At 41.7% G+C, this 27,017-nt stretch overlaps 1 protein-coding gene across 2 annotated transcripts in view; it reads right to left on the bottom strand.

Moving 5' to 3' along the window:
* Positions 1-27,017, bottom strand: part of LOC138747636 (uncharacterized) — a 173,632-nt gene that overhangs the window by 105,201 nt on the left and 41,414 nt on the right. For both annotated transcript variants that reach the window (XM_069907052.1, XM_069907054.1), the window contains exons 10-16: positions 23,600-23,755; positions 13,784-13,917; positions 12,613-12,771; positions 10,202-10,382; positions 9,181-9,392; positions 4,083-4,271; positions 1,097-1,239 (exon numbers count right to left, since the gene is read on the bottom strand). In XM_069907052.1, coding sequence (XP_069763153.1) covers positions 1,097-1,239; positions 4,083-4,271; positions 9,181-9,392; positions 10,202-10,382; positions 12,613-12,771; positions 13,784-13,917; positions 23,600-23,755 — 1,174 coding nt within the window. The remainder of the gene's footprint in view (positions 1-1,096; positions 1,240-4,082; positions 4,272-9,180; positions 9,393-10,201; positions 10,383-12,612; positions 12,772-13,783; positions 13,918-23,599; positions 23,756-27,017) is intronic.

Here is a 27,017-nt window from a genome sequence, read left to right as displayed (position 1 = left end):
GTTTCATTCATTTGTAAACTGTCTATCAATTTACAGGAAGTCACATCTTGTTAATTATTTAATTAATTTCTGAACTATTTGAGCTGCCTTGTGATGATGGGAGAAAACATCTTCCTAATGAGTGCAAAAGTAAGAAATTGCTGCATTGGTATGATGCATACAAATGCCACACCATTATCTTCATGATGCTCTTAGCAAATAGATCTATCAGTAACTTACAGGATAAATATTTTTTGAACTGGGAAGATGAATAACCAATGAGCCCATAGCTCTTGTGAAGGGGTCTAGGACATTTTGGCACCAGGCATTTTGGCCTCTACAATTTGGCATCAACAATTTGGCGTTGGACATTTGGCTGCCCACAGTTTGGTGCTAACAGTTAGGTCGATTTCACCGCGGGGTGCGGGGAGTGCCGAGATGTCACCACGGGAAGACAGAAGTGCGTAGATGTTACTAAAGGGAGAGGGGAGTGCGGAGATGTCACTGTGAGGAGACAGGAGGTTGAGTTAGTCCTAACCCTAATTAAAGTTATAATAGATTAATAATTTTATATTCATTATATTTAATTAAAAACAATAAATTAAATGCCATGTCCATTGCCAAATGCGAGCGCCAAAATATCTGGAGCCAAAACGTGGATGTCAAAATGTCCAAAGGGCTACAAAAGTCTTGTTTATTTTCGCCAAAATGTCTGTCACCAAAATATCCGGCGCCCAACTGCAGACACCAAAATGTCCGATTTTGCTTGTGAAAAGCCAATTAACTAGAGGTTACTATTTTACTTGACTTCTTTAACCCTTAAAATCTTTGTCCTGGCAACATTGAACAGTCCTGGAATTAACTGATGGAAGCTTCTCTGATAACAGAAGGGTAAACCATTTTTCACTATTTCAGTTCCTATTGGATGTTAACTGAGCAACAATCCATTGATCTTGCGAGAAATGTCATAGTCTACATATCACCATACTGCCAAATACACTAGTAAAGGATCTTGAAAGTGTTCCCTGTAAAGCTTTCCCAAAACTTCTTCAAATGATTCCCTTACAAACACCTCATTGACACTGTAAAACCAAATTCAGATCAGAACTGCTATCACCTAAATTGGATTGATGCACGGTTCTGGAATATCATCTTCTCCTTCTTCAGCTCCTCGATCTGCCCAATCAACTGCATCACCGAAGGTGGGCTCTTACTGGTTGTCCAAAGGGCGACCACTGACAGGATCTTTCTTTTCTTTGGCTGTGAAGCGACAGCAAATCACAGGATGTTTAAAGGAGTAACGAGTTTGCTTTAAAAAAAGTGATCATTGGGGCTCTCTTCCTACCATGACAGACATCGGGAGACGCAAATGTTTCTTGCTCACACTATAGAGACATAATTTGCCAGATCTTAAGTGATTTAAATATTCATGACAAAGACACAAAACATGTTGTTTTAATTTGCTTTTAACATAGGAAAACCACTTCAGCATAATTTTGTTCAAAGTGGCATTCGTCTAGATCACATATGTCAAACTCTGGCCCGCGGGCCAAATAAAGATTAAACTACCATGAAAATGAAAGAGTTTATATTTGGCCCGCAAGATCATATTAAATATATATTAGAGTTGGCCCACTGGCTGCCGCGCCAGTATAGCGCATGCACACTGAAGGTGAAAATGAAGACGCCGGAGGTGTGGAGGGATCTCAGAGTCCCGAATCCCGGGGATCGGAGCGCCGCACTCAGCCCGCCCGGCTCCCGGACACACAGACGCGGCTGGAGTTGGGGACCATCCTCGCTGGGTCTGCGCTTCAACGGCGACACCAGTCCGAACATCTCGTTGGCGATGCCTTCCCCCTTGCTCCGTGCGCGACGGACCCTGCCTCCCGCTCCTTTTGTTGGAGACGAGCCCGGCGCCGTGAGATCGCAGTTTAATCCCTCTCCAACCATGGGAGGGGGGTAGGAGCAACGCGCTCTTCTCAGCCAATTCCTCCACCGCCCCGGACGCCGGCGTTTCAACGGGGGGTTCGGGTGCCTTCGTCAGGCGACCGACCTGTTGGTCCAAGACAAGGGGAGAGCATACAAACTCCACACAGACAGCACCTGAACTCGGGTGAACGTGGAGCTGCGACCCCACCACATTCCACATCAGGACTGTGTGTAAGATTGGGAGCAGTGAGACGGAAGCTTATTTTGTTCCTGTGATTTAAGCCTTTCTTGGGGTGGGGGGGGGGTCCTTCTCTGACCACTTGCCTAACAATTAACCTAATCAGATGTGGAGTTACCACAATACAACAGTTCTCAACCTTTTTCTTTCCACTCGCGTCCCTGTGCCATTGGTGCTCTGTGATTAATAAGGGATTGCTTAAGGTGGTCTGTGGGTGGAAAGAAAAAGTTTGAAGACCACTGCTTTAATCATCCCTCATTGACTCGTCATGTGCACGGTTTCAGACACTAAAGGAAATGGGCCAGTGACAATGACAATGAAAGAGATTATCCAAAACTATTATTAAACATTTATTTTAATAAGAAAAAGTTTAACATTACATATGTTGAAAGAAGAGAAAACATGCAGATGTTGTTGAAAATTTTCAATAAATATTTAGTTCGGCCCTCGACTTAGTCCAAGTTTTTAATTTTGGCCCTCCGTGAATTTGAGTTTGACACCCCTGGTCTAGATTAATCCATTTGTAGTTGTGAATGGGTCGACTCTAATATTGGCAATGTTCAACAAAGACAAAATACATTTGGACATCTGATTTAAATAAAGATTAAACTACCATGAACGACTAAATTTATTCACTGAATTGAACTCTTAATCACCAATATTAAAAGTTGACTGGAAAATGCATTGTAAACAACATAAATATCAGAATGCTATATTATTACAATGTTTTCTGCAAGAAATTCAAGTTGCCACCTTTATTTGTCGTTCATACCATGCAATGCACGGTGAAGACGAGATAGTGTTTCTCCAGGACAATGGTGGAGATTTGCATAACTAGAAGTTAAAATATTAAGACATATACAATGAGAGTCCACAGTACATTATCCACATATGATCTGGGAATTCAGGGGCGTGATGGCTTGGGGGGAAAAAAATGTTGCCCAATCTGGATGCAAGGGCCCAAGTGCTATGGTACCTCCTACCAGGTGGCAAAAGGCAGAAAAGTTTACATGAGGGGTGAGCAAAGTCCTTCATAATGTTTATTGCCTTTCACCTACATCAAGTGTTGTAAATGGCCTTTTCATGGTGGGAAGAGAGCCCCCACTGATCTTCTCCGCTTACTCCACTATTCTCTGTAGGGTCTTACAGTCAAAGGTGGTACAGGTACCAAATCAGGCGGTCATGCAGTTGCTCAGGGTGCTCTCGTTACATCCTCTGTAGAATGTAGTGAGGATGGAGGGTGGGAGATGGACTTTCATCAGCCTTCACAGGAAGTAGAGGCGCTGCTGGACTTTCTTGGCTATGGGGCTGATGTGAAGGGACCAGGTGAGATTCTCCACCAAATGCAGACCAAGGAATTTGATACTCTTGACAATATCAACAGTCGAGCCGTCAATGGTCAGTGGAGAGTGATCTCCCCAGGCCCTCTTGCTCTTTGACAAGGTCCATTCTAGATTGCATCATTTCATAAGGAAAGGTGCCATTGATTTCCCATGGTCACTCAGTGAAATGATCAATGCATTCACAAATGGATAATGCAAAAGTGACAAGTTGAATTACAATTAAAAATAAATGTGGAGGCTCTTTTCTTTGTAGCAAATGTTTAAAATATAACTTCCAAAGTTAATCGAAGAGTGATGTACAAAGAATGAGGGATCTGGAAAATGTTAATCAAGAACAAATATGTACAGTATATACCATAGGCATTTGGAATAAAATCCTGAGGCACTGGTTTTGACAACTGAAAAATTACTCTATGGCCATCATCAGGTGTTGTCCTTCATACAGATTATGGTGAACTTTATGGTTTTCAGGTAGAATGATGAAAGAGAAAATTGACTCAATCGTAATAGACATGTAGGCATATTTTGGATGCGAAATGGCAGGATTCCACTCTCCCCGCAATTCTCCGCCATCAAGACAAGTAAAACCTCACCTCCTCTCCGCTCACATAGTTAGCTGTGAAATTAAGAATCTTCTTCTGATGCTTTATCCAAAACCAGAAGGTTTTCAGGTTTTCTTTACTTTCCAGAAGGATTTTATTCTTAACTGGCAGGTTCCAAAGGGTGACCACTTCGTTGTGGCTCCTGAACAAACTCTCTGTGATGTGTGCCACGGAGGATGCCTGAAAGAATAAATGCATCTATTCATATGAAAACTAATAGTAAAGCTCAGTTTAATGGTCTTTTGGGTCTGATCAGTTCTGTGGCACACATAGCTCTATAAACAAGAAAGATTTATGGCTGGAAAGTAAAAGAGCAGTTTAGAAAAAATAAATTGGATTAGGAAAAAAATGAGTTGCACTTTCCTTCTGAAGTTTTCATTTTTAAAATATTCATTGGATGCAGAAATAACCTTGAAAATGGTGGGATGTGAATCAGCATCAAATATACTTTAATAAAGCCAAGTTTTCAATTTACCCCCATTTAACTTGTTCGCATAACAGCTTTGAAACTTTCGTGATGACATATGTTTCTCTCGAAGATGGCGTTCGAAAAAGAATTACAACAAAGATGAATTTGATGGCAGGAATGTCAAATTTTCTCAAGGGAAGTCCAGCAATGGATTGAGAATCTTTAGAAGGGAAAAGAAGACAGGCCACCTTTTTTTCTGTAGGAAGGAAATGACTTGTTTCTGGTAGTGAGGAGTCTGTAGGTAGACTGACCAGAGCTGGAACCCTGGAGTCTGAAATTCACTCTGAAGAACAGTAGACAGATGCATGGGAGGAGACTCTTACTTCATTGGCCAAAGTTCTAGAAAAGATACAAATGTAGCATGGTGTATTCAGGGTAAGGGCATAGCAGCTACGATCAACTTCAATGTTTAAACAAAGTAAAGGGAAAAGGATGGCTGGATTTTCGAAGCATGAAAGGTGATCTTATGGAAACATGTGGGGTGGTAGTGGAGGGGAAGGAATGGAGACAAGGTCAAGGTGGAAGAGACCTGACTGAGGGGATAATGGTTAACTCATTTAAATCTGAGGTGCTTTGGACCTTCTCACAGACAGTGATGAGTCTCCGGAACTCGAGCTGAGAGGATTGTGGAGGCTGGATCATTGGGGATATTTAAAGTAAATTTGTGAATGATCACCGGAGCAATGGCAATAAATTTGAAATTACACTGAATATCACTCAACAGACCATCTCCAATGCAAAAAAGAGGCAGCGGGTATGTGGTCACAGACAGGTGATGTCCCAGAGATAAATTATTTTAACTCTCTCCTTTGCAGAGTGGTGTTGGGTATTAGTACCCAGAAGCTTGATATTGCGACAGACATGCAATCGTAACTCAGGGGAACTGAACCAAATTTAGCGTAGATGTAATCCACATTCACTCTAAGGCAAACAGCTTCTGTGACCAAACAGAACACAAGGGGATTAGTATCTTCAGCAGTACTTAGAACAGTGAAGGCTGTGTTTTGCAGATGCTCAAGAAAGTGGTGGGCCAACCTTTGTCTGGTCTCATGGCAGAGGGGCCACACTGAGGGCACCGAATGCAGTGGACAACGTTCGAGGAGAAGGACATAAAAATGGTTGGTTTCTATCTCCTGCCAAAGATTTACAAGCAGGACAGCACCCCCTCCCCCCACCAAACCTACCCCTCAAACTCTGACTCAATACTGTCCTCACCCTCGGTTGTGCAGTCCTTTTTGACCATCTTGTTTTCACCTTTAACAACTTATTTTCTGAGTATTCTCATATTCTCCAAATAGGTGTAGCCATGGCAACACACCAAGGGCCCCAGGTATGTCTGCCTTTTTGCCGACTACATAGAACAGCCCTTGTTCCAACCCTACGTCTCTTTTCCCCTTACATTCATGACTGCATTGGTGCTACCTCGGGTACCTGGACAGAACTTGAAAATGTCATCATTTTGCAGCTAACCCTGCCCTTAAATGCACCTGGACCATTTCTGTCACTTTACTCCTCTTTCTGGACCTCTCTCAATCCATCACAGAAGATGTTATTTACCAGCATTTATTACAAACCCATTCACTCCCATCCATGATCTACCTCTTCCCACTCTGACTGGCAAGGATGCTATTCCTTCCTTTCAGTTTCTCTGTTGCACATGTTCTCAGGATGATGCCTTTCATTCCAGGACTTCCAAAATGTTCTCTTTCTTCTGTCACCGTGGGCATCATGGTTAGAGTAGCAGTTAGCCCAGTGCTATGACTGTGTCAGTAATTGGGATCGGGTTTCAAATCCTGCGCTGTCTGTAAGTAAGGTGTTTGTACCTTCTCCCCATGTCTGCGTGGGTTTTCCCCGGGAGCTCCGGTTTTCTCCCACCCTTCAAAACATACCGAGATCTGTAGGTCAATTGGGTATAATTGGGAGGCATGGCTGTAACCGTGCCAGATGCCAAAAAAAAACATTTACTTGCATCTGCCTTTTTTACTCTCCACCTCTCCTCAGTCAGAACAAAGACAGAGTCCCTTTGGTCCCCACTTTTCACCCCACCCACCTCCAGCCTACTACAATGTGATTCAAGTACCTACCACAGCTCCATTTCCCCAGCCCTTTCTGATTTTCTATCAGGGTCCACTCTCCCTGTGACTCCTTGGTTTGCTCCTCCTTCCCCACTGTCCCCCCACCCCCCAACAACTAAGACTCATTCTGCAGCAACTTCAGGAGGAGTAAGACTTGTCATTGTATCTCTCTTTCCGCTCCATCCAGGGAAATAAAGAGATCCTCCAGGCAAGGCAGAGTTTCACAAGCACTCCCAATCAAACACAGATTGGGTGGCCACTTTGTTGAGCATTTGCACTCTGCCTTCATGGGCCAGCTGGAACATCTAATTACCCCTCCCATTCCCACTCAGAGCTGTCTTCCAGTGCCATGCTGAGACCAAATGCAAACTTGAAAAACATTAGGGTCGCCAATAGAACAAACGTTGACATTTTCAATTTCAATTAACTGCCCCATCCTAATCCGGTTCCAGTTTCCACCTATCCTTCACCTGTTCCTATTCTCCCAGCCTATTCCAGTACTGCTTTTCACTCACCCCCACTCCCCTGCCTGTCTTCCAACTCTCCTTTACCCATCTTCATCTGACTAATATCCTTTTACTTCTTGCCTCTCATCTCCTCCTTTCTTGCTACCTTCTCTTCCCTCCTTGCTTTAAAAAAAGGTCCTCGATTGTCCATTTTTCTGCACGGACACTGCCTGACCTATTGAGTCCATCCAGCTTCTCACTGTTCTCTCAAGATTCCTCCATCTGCAGGCTCATGTGTCTCTGACCATTAACAAATGTTGGTTTAGGGCTCGGCATTCCAGCTCAGGCCTGTTTCAGCATTCTTGTGGGTCTTGCTGAGTAAAACTTTGCACATGGTCCCAAGAAGGAACCTAATATCCCGGTGTTTGTTCATTGGTCTCCACCTACTCTCATGCCATGTACATGGACAACTTGCAATATTTCCAGCATACCGAAATTAAAGCTCTGCATCCAGAAATGTGTGCTCCCCATCCAAAAATGTGATCCCCCTTGAAAGGTGTGCCAACACCATTAAGTTTCCTTTTAATTATGCAAGTCGTATCCTGATTGTATTCTGTTCTGTCAACTTGTAAAAGCTAAAATTCTTAACAGTTGCAATTCAAATTATTAATTCCGCATTTACATCCAGAGCATCAATGCAAATGCAACTCTTGTCCTTTCTGTACATCAGATCACGGGAGGAATTTACAGATGTTCTTCTACTTACAATGGTCCGACTTCCGTTTTCTTTGTTACAATGGTCGTTCTCGCTATATTTTATGATTAAAGATTGTTTTTCTTTCAGTGTGGAATAAAAGGTATTCAACATTTAATTATAAAATAGGGTTTGTTTTAGATAAATTTATCCAGCTGTAGGCTACTGTAAATGTTCTGAGCATGTTTAAGGTAGGCTGGGCTATGATGTTTGGCAGGTGCGGTACTATATTCTTTTTCAACACGATCTTTCCACTTACAATAGGTTTATCGGAACACAACCCCCATCATAAGTCGAGGAACACCTGTGACATGATTTCAGCAGTGAAGAAATGAGATGAACTTTCATCTATTTCAACTCTCATCTGACCCCAAACGCATCAAAGTAGATTTTGATTTAATGAGAGTTAATTTTGCGCTTGTTGGCGATTGCAGTCTACCAGTCAATTGTTAATCTTGGCACTGGCTCTCAGACTTTCTGAGGGATTTTATCCAAATGCCAGAAAAGTCAGCCAAGTATTTAAAACAAGCACCAGGCTCCACAAGACACCTGTGACCTCCAGGGCACAGGACGTGTAACTGTGCAAGGCACTTCATCAAATTATGTTAAAACAACTTTAATACGCAGCAAAATCTTAGGGCAGAAATAGCACCTTGAAGGTTCAATTTAATGGCTAATAGAAACTAAAGAGAGGGAAAGGAAATCAATTGAAAAATAGTTAAAATAGTTTCCAAAATTCTTTAAAAGTAATTTGTATCTGAAGGAATGAAGCCACAAATCAAATGAAACATTTTCAAATCATAGAAAATATTCAAGCATAATTAAGACAAAATTTGACATTAAATATGTTGTCACCTTGGATCGACATACTAAATATTTTTGTCTGTGTTAAATAGATACAATAATTTGATATTATGCCATATACTGAAATAGTGAAGCAGGCATTGAGCTAATAGCTTTTGTAGGAGTTGGCCATCTTCCTCACTGGTCTAGCCATCGGCAAAAAGTTGTCCATTTCCATGATATAATTTTAACCCTCACCATACTAACTGCAAAATCTAATCCCTACTTGGGCAAGGTATTAGGGAAATGTGAACCAACCATTCAAATTTGTTTGACAACAGAGCAAATCTCAATGCAAAATGAGGCTCAGACACACTTCCATTCTGAAATAAACTGAAATCCCAAAGGATCAAGTTCAATACATTAGGATTACCACAAATTCTCGAGTTTAAACTCTTGTACAACTAATTCAGGTCTGTCTAATACACAGTACATGCATCATAATACGCCCATGTTCTGAACCTGTTACTTTAATGAGGGGAGCGTGTGGACTATTTCTAACCTTTAAGTAAGTCGTGCTAGGCGTGCGAATATGGATTCTTCCTTCCCTTTTGTTGCCTTTGTTCTTGTAGTAAGTGTAGATAACTAGGTTCTTCACAGATAGAGCCTTGGCTGTTGTAATTTCTACACTTGATTGGTAAGCTCGAACATGAGGTTGGTTCAACTTGTGTGACATCTGGAGATAAAGCCAAGGAGTATCCAACTTTAAAGAACCTTACCAAAAATTAGGGGAAGAAAGAGAATTACAATTTAGGACAGTTGTTAATTGCAAATTAATCTTTTCAACAACAGCCTGGCTGATGTGTTTTACTAAATGAGATTTCTCTTGCCGTAATATTGCTACAGAGACATGAATGACTGACATAGAAATATGCTGGCATCTCTTAAGCCAAATTAAGCTCTATAGAAACACACACCAAGAGGCTGTGGGAACTCAGTGGGCCATGCAGTATCCAGAGGGAGAAAAAAAGACAGTCCAGCAAAAAGGGTTTCGTCCTGTCCCATAAACTGTCCTAACATTTAAAGCATTTATCCAATCTCATCACATTCCCCATTTTGTTTTTTGGTTAAATGCATTGAAATTTCTGCCAGAGTAGATGACACGACCTTTCTTTGTTTTTTTTTCTGTGTGGATGTTGTTTCTTGTATTTTGTAGGTTTAAAATATTTATGGGTTTTAGAGGGGGGCGGTGGGAAGCGAGGTGGGGGGGGGGGGTAGGTGGGGGGAAGGGAAACAAAAGGGAAAAATGTCACTGTGTATATTTTATGAAGAACATTTGTACATATTGTGGCTCATAGTGCAATAAGTAAAAAGTTACAAAAAAAAGTTTCTGCCAGAATTAGACACTTGCACGAAGTCATGATGTAGGAAAAATAGTAGTTACTGCAACAATCAAAACAAAATGCTTGCTTTAGTCAAATAGAGTGATCCTTTTTTTATACATAAATTGAAGCATAACTCGTCAAAATGCTCTAAGCGTAAAATATATGGTCTGTAACTTACTGGTTTCTAATCTTCCCTACCTTCCCACTTCTTTAGATTTGGTTTCGAGGTATCCCTCCACTGAAGTCCAGCCTGGAATGGGACTTTGTTGTTGTAGAGGACTTTGGCACGTGTGTCACTCTCAGCAAGACCCTGCAGCAGGTGGGAATGCTGCAGCTGGGTCTTGTAATTGATTTGCTTTTCTGGAAGTTGCAAGGTAAACTAGATAATAACAAAAGAATTTGGACACTTTGAAGCAAATGATCAAGGAACTGGAAATGCTGATAAATCACAAAATCTGTGTGGATGCTGGAACATGTTCAGAAAGACCCAGTAGCCATTCTCAACAAGGGTAATATATATACAGTAAAACCTCGTTAGAATGCGGTAGTTGGGGACCCAAGATTTCATACCGTGTTACAGCCGAGTCGCGGAACAGATGCATATACGTCATGAATCAGGAAGCAGGAAAACAGAATTCTGTGACTCAAACCCTATAATAAGACCTTTAAACTCCACATATGAACACACACCTCTTGTAAATGAGTCACAAGTGTCCATTTCTGAGTTTGTGGCTGTTAGCCTGGCCTCCTAAAATCAATGTTTGGGGTCCACAGACACCCGCGCTATAAACGATTCCGCAGATTAATGAATCTCATTCTCACAAGGTTTCACTGTACTGTATGCCCTGGGGGCGGGAGGGGGGCACAGAACATTTCAAGGGGGAGGGGTCCAAGGACTGAAATCCTATATATTTTTTGCTTTTTATGCAGTCATTAGTCGAGAAGTACAGAAGAAACCAACTAAACAACTGCTTCACAAGGAAGGGGTGCATAAACTATGAGCAGAGTCCCAAGGGGGCCATAGCCAGAAAAAGGTTGCGAATGGCTGGCCTAGAGCACTTCAAGCATTGGATTATTGATGAGCTGGTGGCATTTCTGAGATTTCAATTGCTACTGGGACTGAATAATTGCACTGTAACCTTAATCTACCTTCTAGGTTAACCCATAGCTGCCAACAGGGAGGGCTGTTGGTAAAATTCCAAAGCGAAATACTCTGGCAGGGCTACCCTGAGCGTTATGCCACAGTAACCAAAGAAGACAAACATTTAAAAAGGGAAAGAGAGGTTTCCACATTGTGGCATGGCTAAGAGAGAGAGAAAAAGACTTCTCTTTGAAAGGCAGATTGATGATTAATCTAGGAATTTAAAATCTGCTGAAAGCAGGAGAGGAAGGCAGGAAATTTGATGGTTTCCTAAGGTCTATCTTTGATAGAGTAGGCATGCAGTAAATAACCATCCCAGAATGCATAGACAAGAGAGAAAATGAGACTGGGACAAGATTGCAGAGGTAGGCTTCAGTGTCTTAATCTGACCAAATGTCATTATTTTAACTGTGATAGATCAAAGAAAATCTAGTGCATATTTACAACTATAGGATAGTGGATGAGTTCTTCATCTGTGTCACCCTGCAGGCAGGAACATCTCTTGAAAACTGAGGGAGGTATGGTTCTAATGGGATACTTCATTTCATCAACTTATTATTTAAGAAGAGCAGACACCATGATTGAAGTTAAAAAAATAACTCACAATGCTGGAGAAACTCAGCAAGTCAAATAGTGTACTTTATATGGCAAAGATAAAGATACACAACCAGCATTTTGCACCAGAGCCCTTCATCAAGGTATCAAGATGATAGAAAGAGCAGCAACTTAAACCAAAAAAAACCCAGATTTCAATATTACATAAATGCTGCAGGTATAAACTGTTGCCTTGATAATGGTGTTTTAATGAGATAGCCAACAATGTCAAAAAGCAATGATGCTGTCCTTTTATACGTGTGTTTACCCCCAAGATAAAAAAATACTACATAAAGGTAGCACATGGATGTTGAAATGCCATAATATTTGACAATGCATTTCGGTGTCGGGTTAAGACGTGGTGAGGCCCTAAGCTATATAAAGCTTAGTTAAAAAAATTACAATAAAAATTATTTTCAAATGAATGCATTTACTGATTACATATTTATCATTTGGTGGGCTCGATCCCTATCATAGGTTATAATATAGTATAGCCTGGAAACAATACTGAAATGTAATTTTTAAAATAGCTTTAACATACATTAATTTTGAGGCCCCTGCAGATTGTGAGGCCCTAAGCTGTAGCTTGTTTAGCTTATGTCTAAATCGGGCACTGATGCATTTGTACATTGCAAATATTAACTAGGTTCTATTGAATAGAATGATTAATAAACAGGAACATCCATATTATTAAATAGGAATCAAGCCCCACCTGGTATACTACATTAAGATTATGACTTTGGAAAACTCTGGTTGTCATGATTAACTGGAGATGTGTAAAGTTATAAAGAGAAATTACAGGTTACACTCTAATTGGTTCTCCAGAATTTCAGATTTGGGATGATTTAATTTAAGCAACTGTGAACCAACTCACCTCCATGAAGTAATTGGTTAAGCTGAGGCTTGAATCATTTTTAAACACCTGAGTGATGAAAATCTTTTTCTTGTTATTTATCTCATCCCAATGCTTCCCATAATTGATCTGGAGCTGGGTCTGAGTCCGTGATTCATTTTCCTCGTGTTGGAGATGAAGCTGTCAGAGTCCACAGATATTCCTTCACTCAGTACAGTGCATCAAAAACCCAGGGCAAATGAGACAGACGGTATATCATAGAAACATTCAATTCGACCCAACCAGTCAATGTAGCCCCATTCACATCCTTCTTTAATAAATCTATTAGCATAACTCTTCAGACCTTCCATCCTCATTACATCTCTAACTTATACTCAAACACCTCCAGATTGCCTATCTTAAGATAGCTAGTTCAAAGAAGCTTCTATATTGATAGCTTCCAGTATTTGCTTCCCTTTGAAGATACAATGAAAACAATGAGTCTTCACACTTCCTTCATTCCGCCAGAATCATTAATAATTTTAAAGTTGTCGGGTAAGTCACCACACAACCTTCCCTTACCAAGTGGAAAGAGACACAGTCTGTTCACCTTTTACCAAGTATTATCAAACAATACAGAGCAATGCTAATTAATAATGAGAATTTAACCTGATTAAATTTAGAACAAAGCACCCAATCACTTTATGAATCTATTTTGCCTCTTACATCAACTGACTGTGTAATCAGCCTTCAAGGCAAATTTCTGCCTTCATCACCTGACAATTGAGCAGTGAAATGAATGGTCTTGCTCTTAAAATCAACAGTGCTTCAACCCAAAATGGTTATCAACACTTTGTCCTCGCAGATGCTGCTTGACCTGAGTTCTTGCAGCATTTTATACGTTGCTCCCAATTCCGGCATTCACAGTCTCTTGTGTTTCCAATTAAAATTAAACAGGTCACACAGCATCCAGAGGAAGTTTCGGGCCTCAGTCCAGACCAGACCAAGGGATCAGGCCCAAAATGTTGATTACTCTTTACTTCTTGTGGATCCTGCATGGCCTGCTAAATTTCTCCAGCAAATTCGTGCACTGCACTAGACCCCTGCATTTGTAAATTTTCTTGTTTAAATTCCTGTATCAACTGCATTACTAATGTTCATGTTCATGTCATGTCCGAACAATGTAATTTTTAGACCAGACTGAGTAGAATACCTTATGATTATAGGATGTAATCTGAGTGCAGTGAAATTCATGTTGCACTTGGAGCTTATAACTTTCCATAGGACTTGCCTCTCTCTTAATTTTCTCAGCCATGTTACATTCATGCTGAAGGTTCAGAGCATTGCCTTGATCAAAGAGAAATAAAATCCATTATGTACATGCAAATTCAATACAAAGAAAAAGTGGGTTTCACAGTTGTCTGGATTGGTTGAGATTAATTGGAATAAGTCTTCATTTTACTAGCAAGTTTATTTTGTATGCAAGTTCATAACGACAGAACTACAAGCCGCAAAAGTTGCAGACTTTTCTTTATATTTGAATATATTATACACACAGTGTTTGAAAAAAAATTACTTTTTAAAATAAAATTTAAATCATATTGCAAAAGCAACAAATGCAAACACACTGTGTGTGTGTGTGTGTGTGTGTGTGTGTGTGCGCGCGCGCATGCACATGCGCATGTGTATATATGGTGACCTATGACCATGTCCTTCATTTGGAATAGCCACCCTATGTGGCACTCCTCCATAGTCAAATGCTGACAAGAAGGCAAGTAAGAGCATTGCAAAATTCCCAGTCACATTTAAAGTGCATTCGTTAACACAAGATGGCAATAGTTTGCAACGTTAGGACACTGTTTCTGCAAGTGGAGTCCTGACTTTAAAGGGCCATGGATTTCAATTTAGGAGCTAACTCCAAAACTGCCCATTGCATACTTTTTTGTCAGAAATTTAAAATTGATGTCAGGACTAGCCTTTGCAGTCACCTTGAATGGATGTACAGAACACCAGAGCTTATCGCTAACTGCTGATCTGGCAGTTGCCAAAGCTGCTGTAACGGCAGCTCTTCTGCTGGTGCAGACCCTAGACAGCAGAGGCACAGCACAGCCCCATGAGGCCCAACCATCCAGTTCGACTGCTGTTGGCCTGTACAGGCTTTAATCGGTCTGTAAAAGGATACGTCAGTGGTTAATTTTAAAATCCTTCGACCGTGGGGTCTGGGCCCAAGATGGCGGCACCTATATTTGGCAGATTCCACGAGGGGTTGCAGACACCAGGGAAGTAGAGGGCTTGGCGCAGGACTCCAGAAAACAGGGAGATCATCTCTCATTTGAGAAGGAGAAGCAGAAGAGGTGATCCACAGGATGGTGACCACGCTGGCGAACCAGCGAGGGGCTCTGAAGATGCAGGACACACGAGTGGTAGTCTGTTGGTGACTCAAAGTGGGGAATCCATGCAGGCTGCTGGCAACTGTTGGCAAGCGACTCGCACCAGGCTGCAGACTGCTGGAGACTGGCTGAAGGGGTACCTGGTATTTGACTCTACATGTGAGACAGTGCTGAGTTTCCCGAGGGCTTTTTGACTGTGTTAGAGGCTTGGATCTGGAGCTTGGGTTGCCAATGGTTTGGACTGGAGTCTGTGTGGCGGTGGAGGCTGAGAGAGTGCTGGACGCGAATCCATGGACACTTAGTGACTCTGGGGAGCCTCTCTTTTGCTTCTCTTTCCTTGTCTGTAAGGGGCACCAGGCAATTTGTGCTGATGTTGAATCTTTGTCTGCCTTATGTAAAGGAAATTTTGCAAAATATCACATTTTCGGTTTTTTTAACGACAATAAAATAATCTTGAAGGCAACGATTGCCAGTGTGCACTGGATGAGTTTCCAGGATTACTGGAAGATCCATTCAGCACTTGGCTGGAGTCAGTGACAGTGAAGAGGATATCTGGCTGGAATGCTTGCAACAGTTTTTAAATGTAGAACTGTAGCTTTCACCTTAATGCGCATTTAAAATGGGCGAACAGTCACATTCTGCAGCCAACATGCAAGTTAAGTGAAAGTCGGAAGCTGCCTAATCACCCTGGTGGGCGTGGTGTCTCTCAGTTCTCTTTATGGCAGTTGCATTACTGAGCAAATTGTGGGCTTTGAGGGTATCGAGTTACTAGTGGGCAAGGATTTGCCACACAGTGTATTTCCAGACTTTTTCGGAAATGCTTTATACCTTCGGATCCGCTTAAGCCAAATTCTCCAATCTAAAGGGATCTATTGTGATGCATTACTAACAATAATGAAGATCAATAGGGCTGTTAGCTCAGTTCATACTGACGCTGAAGACCCCAATTGGATCCTCTGCTGAGGTTGACCAGCAGCTGGAGCTTGGCCGAGAGAAGAACTGGCCGGCAAAGTTGTTCATTCCTTGTTGCTATTCGTCATCCTCTGTGGCCATGAATATTGGGAGAACACAACTCAGGATGTTTACACTCCCTCCCCGAAAATTACTCCAATGAGTTATGGTCAGTGTCTTGGCTCAAAGCCAGAGTCTCTGGAAATTTTCCTCGCCATGAGTCAACTTTCAGAAGAAGCAGGAGAGAGAAGTAAAAACAGACAAAATTAAACTGCTGCAAATTTTCATATGAACATCTGATTTGAATTATCGAGTGTGTTTTAACAAAAAAAATAAACCAACGATTGCAGGAGCCTGTTAATTTTAATCTCTGTTGGAATTCATTGTAAAGGCAAATTTATGTCTGACCCCATTGTAAACTCCACTTTGTGCCAAAAACACAAAGATAATTTAAATCAGCCATGATAGACACACTCTGTGCATCAATAGTCCCTTTTCCACTGGCACCCTGACACCAGCGTGCCGATAAAACCAGTGGAAAAGGGACAGCTGAAAGTCACCCGTTTCCAGTTGAAGGTAGAACACTTCAATCCCCGGGGATGAGTTGTGTTCAGTGGAAAAGCTATTAGTGTCCCAGTTAAGGGTGGCCCAGTGGAAACAGCACAAAGGACTTCCTATCCCGGGACACTGCGTAGCCAATTAACTGGAATGCCAGTGGGAAAAGGGCTGAAGATAGGATTAAAATGAAGATGGAGGAGGAACTTAGAAGTTTGCCAGAGCTCAAAGCGGAAAAAGAAAATAATTTGATGCAAAGGAAATACCAACAAAAGGATGGGAACCGAGGAAGCTCTAATTATCAGCAATAATCTTGAAGTGGGGAGAGAGTCTGGAAGAATTGAATTGGTTCCAAACTTGTTCAAAAACAAAAGATGAACATAGAAACCAGTCACCCTGTCAAAGGGCGATGGTACAAAACTTCAAAAGACGAAAATCTGATCAAAATTAATTGGAAATTTAGGGGAAAAATAATCAGTTAATAAATAAGACAAGCATTGATTTGTTAAAAGCAAATAAATTTGGTTGAGTCCTTTGATGGTAACAGGGAGAACTCATGAGAATTAAGAAACAGATTCTTCTGACCATCATGTCTAAGATGACCATCAAGTACCGAACAACATTAATCCCGTAACCAGCACTGTCCATAGTCTGCTGTGCCTTGGCAATTCAAATACTTGCTAAGATGTTTTTTAAATGTCGTGAGAGTAACTGCATCACAACCTTCCTGGGCAGTGCATTCACCCTCTGAATGTAATGAATTCCTCCTCAGATCCCCGCATAATATTTTAATCAACTCCTTAAACCTATGTGTGCCCTCTGCTCTCCAACACCTCTGTGTGGGAAAAGTTTCTTGCTATTCTATTTTATCTGTGCTTCTCATAATATTGTACACCTCTAGTATGTATCCACCTCTCAGCCTCCTCTGCTCCAGCGAAAACAAATCCACCCTATCCAACTACTCTTTGTAACTGAAGCATTCCATCTCAGGCTGGATCTCTTCTGCACCTTCTCCGATGTAATCATGAGCTTCCAATTGTGATGGATTATATCATATTTTATATTGAATATTGATATGTTTTTGAAGGAGATAGATGCGGGGGTTTAGAGTAGGTCACAAACAAACACAAACACTTCACAAAACAAATCTCATTTTAAATGCCAGAGCTCTGCTCAAGCCAGACAGTTCAGGCTCCAAGTGCCTTTGAAAAAACTTTGAAGAATACCTATAGAGACTTCACAAGTAGGTGTTAATTGGATATGCTGCACTGCAGTGTAATGGATTATTGTTTTGAAAGCAACAGATGAACGGACTCAGAAGATTGGGTTCAGTGCCGCAATCTATCTTAATGCAGTTTCCTGTTCTAAGAAGATCATGTAGATTTGCAAACAGAGAGAGAGAGAAAACTGGTTTCTGGAACATGGCAATCTGGCAGCTTGTTGATACCCCATTTTAAAGATGGGTTATGAGTTCTGAGTTCAGCTTGGTGAAACAACCCATGTGGTCCATACAAGAGGAAATGGCTGGCTAGAGTGTTTCACCTGAAATAATGAAAACAAAAAGGAACTCTTTGGTGACCTGCAGAAGGAAAGGTAATCATTTGGAAACCCTGAGGAGCAAGTTTCTTCGGCAACACACTGAAGTGGCTGATTGGAGGGAATCAGTTTGCGTGTGTCCACGAGCAACAAATCTCTCTCTGACATCAATGAGAACCTTCTTGAGAGGTAACCAATTACTTTTAAACACCAGAGCCTGGTGAAAGTTCATAAGTGTAAAACTCTGTGCACAGTATAAGAATTGCCTGCAACCAGTGAACTTGGAGGAATGAAAAGTGAGATTGGACTGTGAATCAAAGAACTTTTCTGAACTTGTATGCATTACCTACACGTGCACTTAGAATTAGAAGGTGGTTAAGTTAGGTTAATAGTAATAAGTTAAAGTTTGATCCTGTTTTAATGTTTAAAGAAAATTAAAAACCACTTTTGTTTAAGTAACCATTTGTCTTGGTGAATTTCTATCGCTGCTGGGTTTTTGGCTCCTCTGGGGCATTAACACAATACTCTGGTGATTAAAACTACACACACAATTCTAACTATGGCCACAACACGAGGCAGGTGAACCGGCCCCGCTTGTAAACCACACGGCAGGGCAGCCGGCCAAAATGGCGCCGTGGGGAGTTTCCCCTTCTTCTCAGCACCGGGCTCAGAAGCCCGCGCTGTGGAAACCACGTGATGCCCAAGTGACGTCGGTGCCCCCCAGCACGGTTCTCAGCCAGGTCTGGGCTGGGAGTATAAGTCCAGCCCAGCAGCCAGCAATAAACCAGTTTTCTGCTCACTAAGCTCAACCCGTCTGGTTATGTGTTCTTTCAGTAGCAGTGTAGCTGCCGCTACAGCCTAACTAATATTTTAAGAAGTTGCACCAAGAAATTTCTTTTCATGCTCTGGCAAATGAAGGAAAGCATCCCATACGCTTTCATCAGGATCCTACCTGTTATCTTCAAGGGTTTTAAAAATCGAACATCAAGGTCCCTCTTTTTATCATCTCTTCCCAGAGGCCTATCATTCATGGCCAATATCCTACCCTTATTAGACCCTGATCCAACAATGTACAAACTCACCCTGATCAGGATTAAATTCTACTTGCCACTGTTCTGCCCAATGCACCATTGATAACTAATCAATCTAAACCTAACCCTCCATTTTATCAGTAACACAACTATTTTACATATATTATTGTACAATAATGCAGCTGACATCGTGTAAATTGGCAAATAAACATCCAATATTCTTATTGGCAAAGCCCAGTAGATTAAGATCAGAGTGACCATGTCACATATAATAACAAAGTAGGTGAAGGATAGAATATGGAAAATAACACTGAAAAACTGTAATTTCAGTTGAAAGAAATAATATATTTCTTAATATTTTAATATCTTAAAAATAAAAAATAGATGAAGAAGCAAAAGGATGGGTCAGTAGGTTTGGGGATAATACAAAGGTTGGAGGAGTTGTGGATGATGCTGAAGGTTGTCGAAGGTTACAAAGTTGGGCAGAAAAGTGGCAGATGGAGTTCAACCCGGATAAGGGTGATGTCAAACCAGAAGGCTGGGAACAGGGTTAATGGTAGGATACTTAACAGTGTGGAGGAACAGAGAGACCTTGCGGTCAATATCCATTCATTTCTCCAGGTTGCGTGCAGATCAATGGGATAGTTTGAAGGGAATTTTGGGCTTCATTAATAGGGGGATTGTGTTCATGAGTCGAGAGGTTATGTTGTAACACTATAAATCTCTGGCTAGACCACAATTAGAGTATTGTGTTTAGTCTGGCCACCTCATCGTAGAAAAGATGTAGAATCTATGGATAGAGTGCAGAGGAGATTTATCATGTGGTTACCTGGATTGGAAGATATGTCTTATGAGGCAAGGTTAGCAGAGCTGAGATTTTTCTCTTTGGAGCGAAGAAGGATGAGAGGAGGCTTAATAGAAGTCTACAAGATTCTGAGAGGCATCGATAATGTGGACAGCCAGTACCTTTTTCTCAGGCCAGGAATAGCAAACATCAGGAGACATCTCTACAAAGTGAAGGGAGGAAAGTTTAGGAAAGACATCAAAGTTTTATTTTGTTATGCTATGGTCACTCTGATGTTAATCTATTGGGCTTCATCAATAAGATTATTCGATGTTTATTTGTTAAAGTCCTTTTTTTTGTCAATTTATATGATGTCAGCTGCATTATTGCAGATATGTACAGTAGTAGTTTTACTGATAAAATGGAGGGTTAGGGTTACGTTGTTCAGTGGTGCATTGGGCAGAACAGTGGCAGAGTTGTGGGTGCCTGGAATTCTTTGCCGGGGATGGCAGTGGAGGCTGAAGCATTAGGGGTATTTAAGAGACTCTTAGGCAGGTACAGGGATGAAAGTAAAATATAGGATTACGAGGTCAGAAGTGCTTTTATTTTGGTAAGGATATATGAGTCGGCACAACACTGAGGGCTGAATGACTTGGTCTGTGCTCTAATGTTCTACGTTCTTTTGGGGGCAAGATCAAAACTTGGAAAGGAGATGATGAGGTTTGCAGTATGCACAAAATTTGAAAACGCAGTAGAGAACGACCTCAGCAGCACATAGGCAGTGAAATGGGCAGAAACACCGAAACTTCCTACAAACGTGGATGATTCTTCTCGTCAGGAAGAATGAGCATGGGTGATATAAAATTGATATGAAGTTTGAGCAAGTTTAGGGAGCACATTGAGAAGACAAACAAGCAGGAAAAGGTGTCCGTTAAATAGAAAGTGACTTCAGATGAAGGCAGGAAGAAAAAGGAAGCAAGTTCTGAAAAATTAATTTATGGCTTAAGACCAAAATTTATGACTTTGAGGGAGTTTGCGAAGAAAAATCCATGATGGAGACGATGAATAAAGATTCAAAAGAGATGGAAAACATCAGGAAATTGATTTTGGTCTTCTTTACACCGCAGAAAATTAAATAATGTTTTGATTTCAAAATCATGATTTTTAATAAAGTAAATAAAGAACTTTAAAAAATTCACCTTTGAAGGAATGTCAACAATTTGGGGCATTTTACATCATTCCAGAAATCTACCATGCAAATCTCAGCATTAGTGTTGCCTGTACATCTGATACAACTATAGCATCAGATATTTATCAAACTGTATCATTCCTTCTACCTCTGGTCAAGCCCTCCCCTCCCATACATGAATCTCAGCTCCCCGACCACAGTGGCCTCAAAACTCTAATGACCCCACATCCTCTCACATCTCCAAAGGAGGATACCAGTGCCTCAGGCTTCAATTTCCCTGGGGGAATCCAAGGCAGGTAAATAATAAGTGTGATCAGAGTTCTGTATCAGGCGCAAGAGCTTCAAGTCTGACTGAATATTGCAGTGGCTGGGATATGACTGAAATGGTCATCAGTGTGCCACACAACAAGCCTCCCACAGTATAGCTTCTGGACCACACCCTCTTAATATCATGTTACTTTAAGAATGGTTTAGCAATCTGCCTGGACATTGCATGTTAAACAGATGTGATAGAGTCATGAGAGGGCAAATTTTTCAGTTACGATAACAAATTCAAGATCATTGGAAATTATGAATTGTTATGACCACATAGAAGCAGATTCATTAATGCCTTTTGAAAGGGGATTACAGGGGGCTTGAAGAACATTGCAGGGCTTGGGGAAAAAGCAAGGGTGGGGCTATTTGGAGGCTCCTTTCAAAAAGTCAACACAAGCACAAAAGGCCAAATGGCCTTTGTCTCACTTTGCTCTGATTCCAGCTCAGGTGTGACTCTGGTTCAAACTTAAGATAAAATGATGTTACTGAAGACCCATTAATCATTTTTCAAAAGATGACTATACTTTGCTCACTGTACCAGATCGGTGCACACAGAGAATGAGTAATACCAACAGTAAGACAAGGCAATACTAGTCCTTTTCACACCGCTGGTGAGTGGTGACCCTACTTGGACCCAGGAATTTCACACCGCAGTCCAAATTCCCTGCAATTTGCCCTCCACGGCAATTTGGGGGAGTGGGGGTTTGGGGGGGTCTCACCTCCAGCAATGATGCGTTACGCACTGAGACTACTCTAACCAGAGTTCTCAGGATCTCGGAACTTCACCTTTATGTCGCTGCCCATTGTTCATCCAAACTGACCTTTGCTCATTATGTGAACTGGATACGGGGTGTTAATTTCATCATCACGTTGACATGTGTCTTTACCCATTTCCTCCTATCGGCATTGAATGAGATTCAGATTTGGTGATATGGTCCGAACATTTAATGACATTTGTTGCCCCCAACCTTGCTATTCATCACCCCCCCCAGCCCAATGTTCATTGCACCCCCCCCTCCCCAGCCCCTGGTTGTTTGTTGCCACTTCAGAGCCACTTCAGGACTTCAGGACGTTGCGATGGTGGCACAATGCGGATCAATGGCCGACTTCATTACCTATAATCCCTCATGCAGCTGGAAGCACTCTGGGAAACGCAGGGCAGTTCCAGCTGTGTAAGGGAGTATGGGTAACGAGGACGGCCAATGGTCCCGCATTGAGGTGCCGTCGCGATGTTCCGAAGTGGCCCCGAAATGGCCCGCTGTTGTCAGGTGGTATGATTCTTTATTTTAATCGCCTATATGATACAGCGCACAAGTGCTGACATCATGAATTTTCCCCTGCTTGGCCATTTGCCTTTTCACACCGCAGGGAGAAGGTGGTCCAGGAAAATGGCCCGGGTCCACGGCCCTAGATCTCAGGTAGGGCCGCGGACTCGGGTAAATTCCTTGGACTGACATTTTCACATCACCAGTTCATGGGAGGGTTCCCAGGAAAATTTCCTGGGAATCCCCATTTTACATAGCGGCTTGAATAGGCCTGCTGGTTCATTATTGGTAAACATATCACAAGATATAAGAGCAGAAGTAGGGTCTGTTCTGCCATCCTTTTCACTCGGCCCAACTCCCCGTAACCCTTGATGCCCTGAACAATCAAATAGGTGTCAATTTCTGTCTTAAATACACCCAATGACCTCGCTTCCACTGCCGCCTGTGGGAAAATGTTCCACAGACTCACGACTCTCGGGCTAAAGAAATTTCTCTGCATTTTCTTTTTTAAATTGATGCCCTTTTATCCTGAAATTGTGGCCTCTTGTCCAAGGGTAACAACTTTGTCACATCAACTTTATCCCAGCCTTTCAGTATTTGAAATGTCTCATCCTTCTGTACTGTAGCACCTGATACAGAACTAACATCACGCTTATTGTTTACCTGCCAAGGACTCCCCCAGGGAAATTGAAGCATTTCGGCACTGGAGGACTTTGGAAATGTGAGAAGATGTTGGGTCATTCAGTGTTTTGAGGCTACAGTGATTGGTGCTATCTGAAGTACAAAGGAAAGAGAATGTGTCATTGTATTCATTGCTAAACCGAGTTTTGTTATGGTTTTGAATTGCTCAGGGTGGGAAGTAATGTCATGACAGCTGTTTAAGAGATTAGCAATGAGTAGAACCAAGGAAATGATTCCTCATTTACCAAATTTGAGCAATTCTCAATTGTGTTGATTATTCAAAACCAGCCTTTTCACTCACCACGTGCCACCCAATGTATTTATCAGCTTACCAAAGAGCCCATATCTTGCTCGTAGCGTTGATGTCCAAGTGGATCCCCTTTGCTGCAAGTAACCAATTATCTGGCACCCCAGAATGCGGGGAAGATGGGTGTCTGCCTCTATTGTGTACTGCTTTTGTTTCTCGTCAAGCTTTTGCTCCAAATGAACTGGAAAAAGACAAAAGGGCAAAATGTCATTTTCTTTCCCGTGTACAGAAGGGTCACAGATTAGATCAGATTCCAGTCGAGTTCCAAAACTCATGTTGCACTTGTTCGGACTCAGGCTCTGCATTTTTCCTTTTAAATTTAGAGATACAATATGATAACAGGCCTTCTGGCCCGCACTGCCCAAATATACTGTGTGACTAATTTACCTACTTACCCCATACATGTTTGGAATGTGGAAAAAAAATCATAGCACCCAGAAGAAACCCAAACAGTCATGAGGAAAATGTACAAATATACAAACTCCTCACTCAGTGCTGGATTTGAACCCAGATTACTGGCACTGGGCTAACCAGTACTGGGCCACCCTGAAATCTGGAATGTTAACTCTTCTTCTCATCCCACAGATGCTGTCTGATCTCCTGAGTGTTTCCACTATTTTCTCTTTTTTTTTCTCTCCAACACCTGTCATTTTATTTAAGTAACAATTCATGTTGTACTTGTTTGGGTAGTGGGGCCCAAAGGGTTAGCGGTGTCCTTCAATAAGGCCAGCAGGAAATGGGAGGGAGCCAGCCGTTTGGAGAACAGATGTGCTGATTCAGTTGATGTTGGGCTCAGGCTTCCTCTACAAAGCCAGATTGGATCACCAAAGAAAAGGAAGTTTTTTTTTTCCTCAGTCCAATCGTATGGTCTGTTCATTCAGGACCCATTCTCTTTGCTCTCAGCCTCCATACTTGCACCGCAGCATTTAAATCAAAGAACTCTTCCCAATGTGTGAGCAGAGGCGAAGGGGAGAGGTGGATCACAGGGCATGATTCCTCCAAGAGGAACACCACTCTTATCCTGATTACAGGGCACTTCCCCTGGTTGAGGGGGGCTCTCAAAGCCTCCACAATCTGCAGCACCAGGTGAACCAGATGGGCAAATATGAGAACTACGATTACCAGCTCATGTTCACCTTGATCTTTACAAAGGTCGGCCAGTGCCAATTTCTTTCTAGGAAAAAAATTCAAAGGAAAATTTTTCTGAATACAACATGATATTTAACTTCAGAGGGAGCTTAATGGACACTTCTATGGTCATATCATTCATCAATTTCTGCACGATTCTTTTGTGTCAATTACAAAACATCAAGCCCTTTTGACCCAATTTCTTTTATTCAATGATTAACCATGCAAGTTGATAACATCCTCAAGTGAAGTAAATTCAGTAGGTGGATGTGTCAAGGTGGCTGACACCTCAAAACACTTGAAACAACATCCCAGTGGGTCAAACTCCACTTATGTGACACAAAAGTCTGCAGACACTGTGACTGTAGCAAAAACAGACCGAAATGTTGGAGGGGCTCACCCGCCCTTAAATGACAAAGATAAAGACAAGAAAAGACAAAGACCAGCTGAGTTCCTCCAGCATTTTGGTGTGTTTTTTGTCTGAACTTCACCTGTGATTGGCACAAACTCTTCAAACAGAGATGAGCCTTTTTTTTGGGCAGGCGCTCGTGGGTGGTAATGTTCAGAGATCCATGCTGGGATCAGCAAGACGGTAACCAGGGCATGACTACCTCACCTTTGTGCCTTTCTTTCATTTCCTCAGAGAGGTCGTTGCAAGCTGAGGAAGTCAGCAAATAAAATTTAAAATTCAATTTTAAGGAAGAATAAAATAGAATCAAATGGCCTGCCACATCTGTCCAACAGACAGTGCTGCAGCGCATCATGAACGATCAGAAATATTCCAATGTGAACTAATATAAAGTTCTGGGGTACTAGCTTTCAGGTCACCTAGGCTAACAATGTTTGCATTGCAGTAACATTAACAACTCATTTTCATATCGCTATAACTATTTAGAATTTCCCAGCCTTCTTCAACACAATGCAGCTCTATAATAAGTTAAACGGTTATTGAAGGGTAAGTGAATTAAACAGGGCCAGCACCTAGAATCAGACTGCTCTTCTATGCTAACCAGGCTGTCTGGAGTGGAGCCTGCTGTTCCAAGAGGGTCATGTGTTTTTGCAAGCAGAGAAAGTAAAACAGGTTTTCTCTCTGAGAGAGAAAGAGAGAGAGAGAGAGGACAGGACAAACTTAGTTCAGCCTGGTCAAAGCCCTTGTGGTTCAAGCAAGAGGAGAGGACTGGCTTCCTAATGTTTCACTTGAAATAAGAGAAAAAAAAGGAACTCTGTGGTGACCTGAAAGAAAGAGGATATCATCTGGACCTTTCAAGCACCAAAGCCTGGTGAACTTCAGAAATGTTAAATTTTGTGCACAGTATAAGAATTGCCTGCAACCAGTGAACTTGGAGGAATGAAAAGTGAGATTGGACTGTGAATCAAAGAACTTTTCTGAACTTACATATCCATTACATACACGTGCACTTAAAATTAGAAGGGGGTTAAGTTAGGTTAGTTAAGTTAATAGTAATAAGTTAAAGTTTGATCCTGTTTTCATGTTTAAAGATAATTAAAAGTAACTTTTGTTTAAGTAACCATTTGTCTTTGCTGCTGTGTTTTGGGTCCTCTGGGCTCGTAACAGTATTAAAATGACCTGAGTGACATTGAAGCAGCAGGCGGTCAAATTTTTGCATTGGAAACCCTCTTTCCATTCGAGTGATAAAAATTAGGAAGGAGGGTATAGTGATATGCTTTCTCCTTGTATAATATTCCCTACCTGTGCTGTTGTGTGTATGAGGCTGGCCCGCCCACTAGTGACTCATCTCCTAAGTCTCCACCCTTTATAATTGGGCCATAAAGGTCGACCTCCCTCCTCCCTTCCGGCATTCCTGTACCTGGATCCGGGCCAGCCAAAGACTCGTGTTTATTAAAGCCTATTACTCCCTGCTCTCGGCTTTGTGGTTATTGATAGAGCCTATCAGAGGTAAAATAGCCCATTAATCATCACGCTGTTAATAACCAATTTTTTAAAAACAACTTCACAGTAGAAGTCCAAAACTCTGGACTGCTCAGGGATTGGGTCAGTCCAAATTTTCAGATTTTCTGGATTCTCGGACTTTGGAAATTCAAATTTAAGGAGAAATAAAGAAGAGATGAACAGGTCAATTTTGATAGTTTAGCCAATACAGAATGCTTCATTTATAAAAATGAGCAGCCTTAAAGAAAATTAAAGTTGGCACTGTGCATCTGTTGTCCTTATGCACGCACATACACAAACGCCCACTAAATTTAACAAGTACGAGAGTTTACGAAAAGTCCGGATTCTCAGGTGGTCTGGATTTCTGGCATCTGAATTTTTGGACTTCTGCTGTAACGAGGTG

Source organism: Narcine bancroftii, chromosome 12, assembly GCF_036971445.1.
Source record: "Narcine bancroftii isolate sNarBan1 chromosome 12, sNarBan1.hap1, whole genome shotgun sequence".
NCBI classification, from domain to species: domain Eukaryota; kingdom Metazoa; phylum Chordata; class Chondrichthyes; order Torpediniformes; family Narcinidae; genus Narcine; species Narcine bancroftii.
The sequence above is the reverse complement of the archived record's forward strand: the minus strand, read 5'-3'. Positions and strand labels throughout refer to the sequence as shown.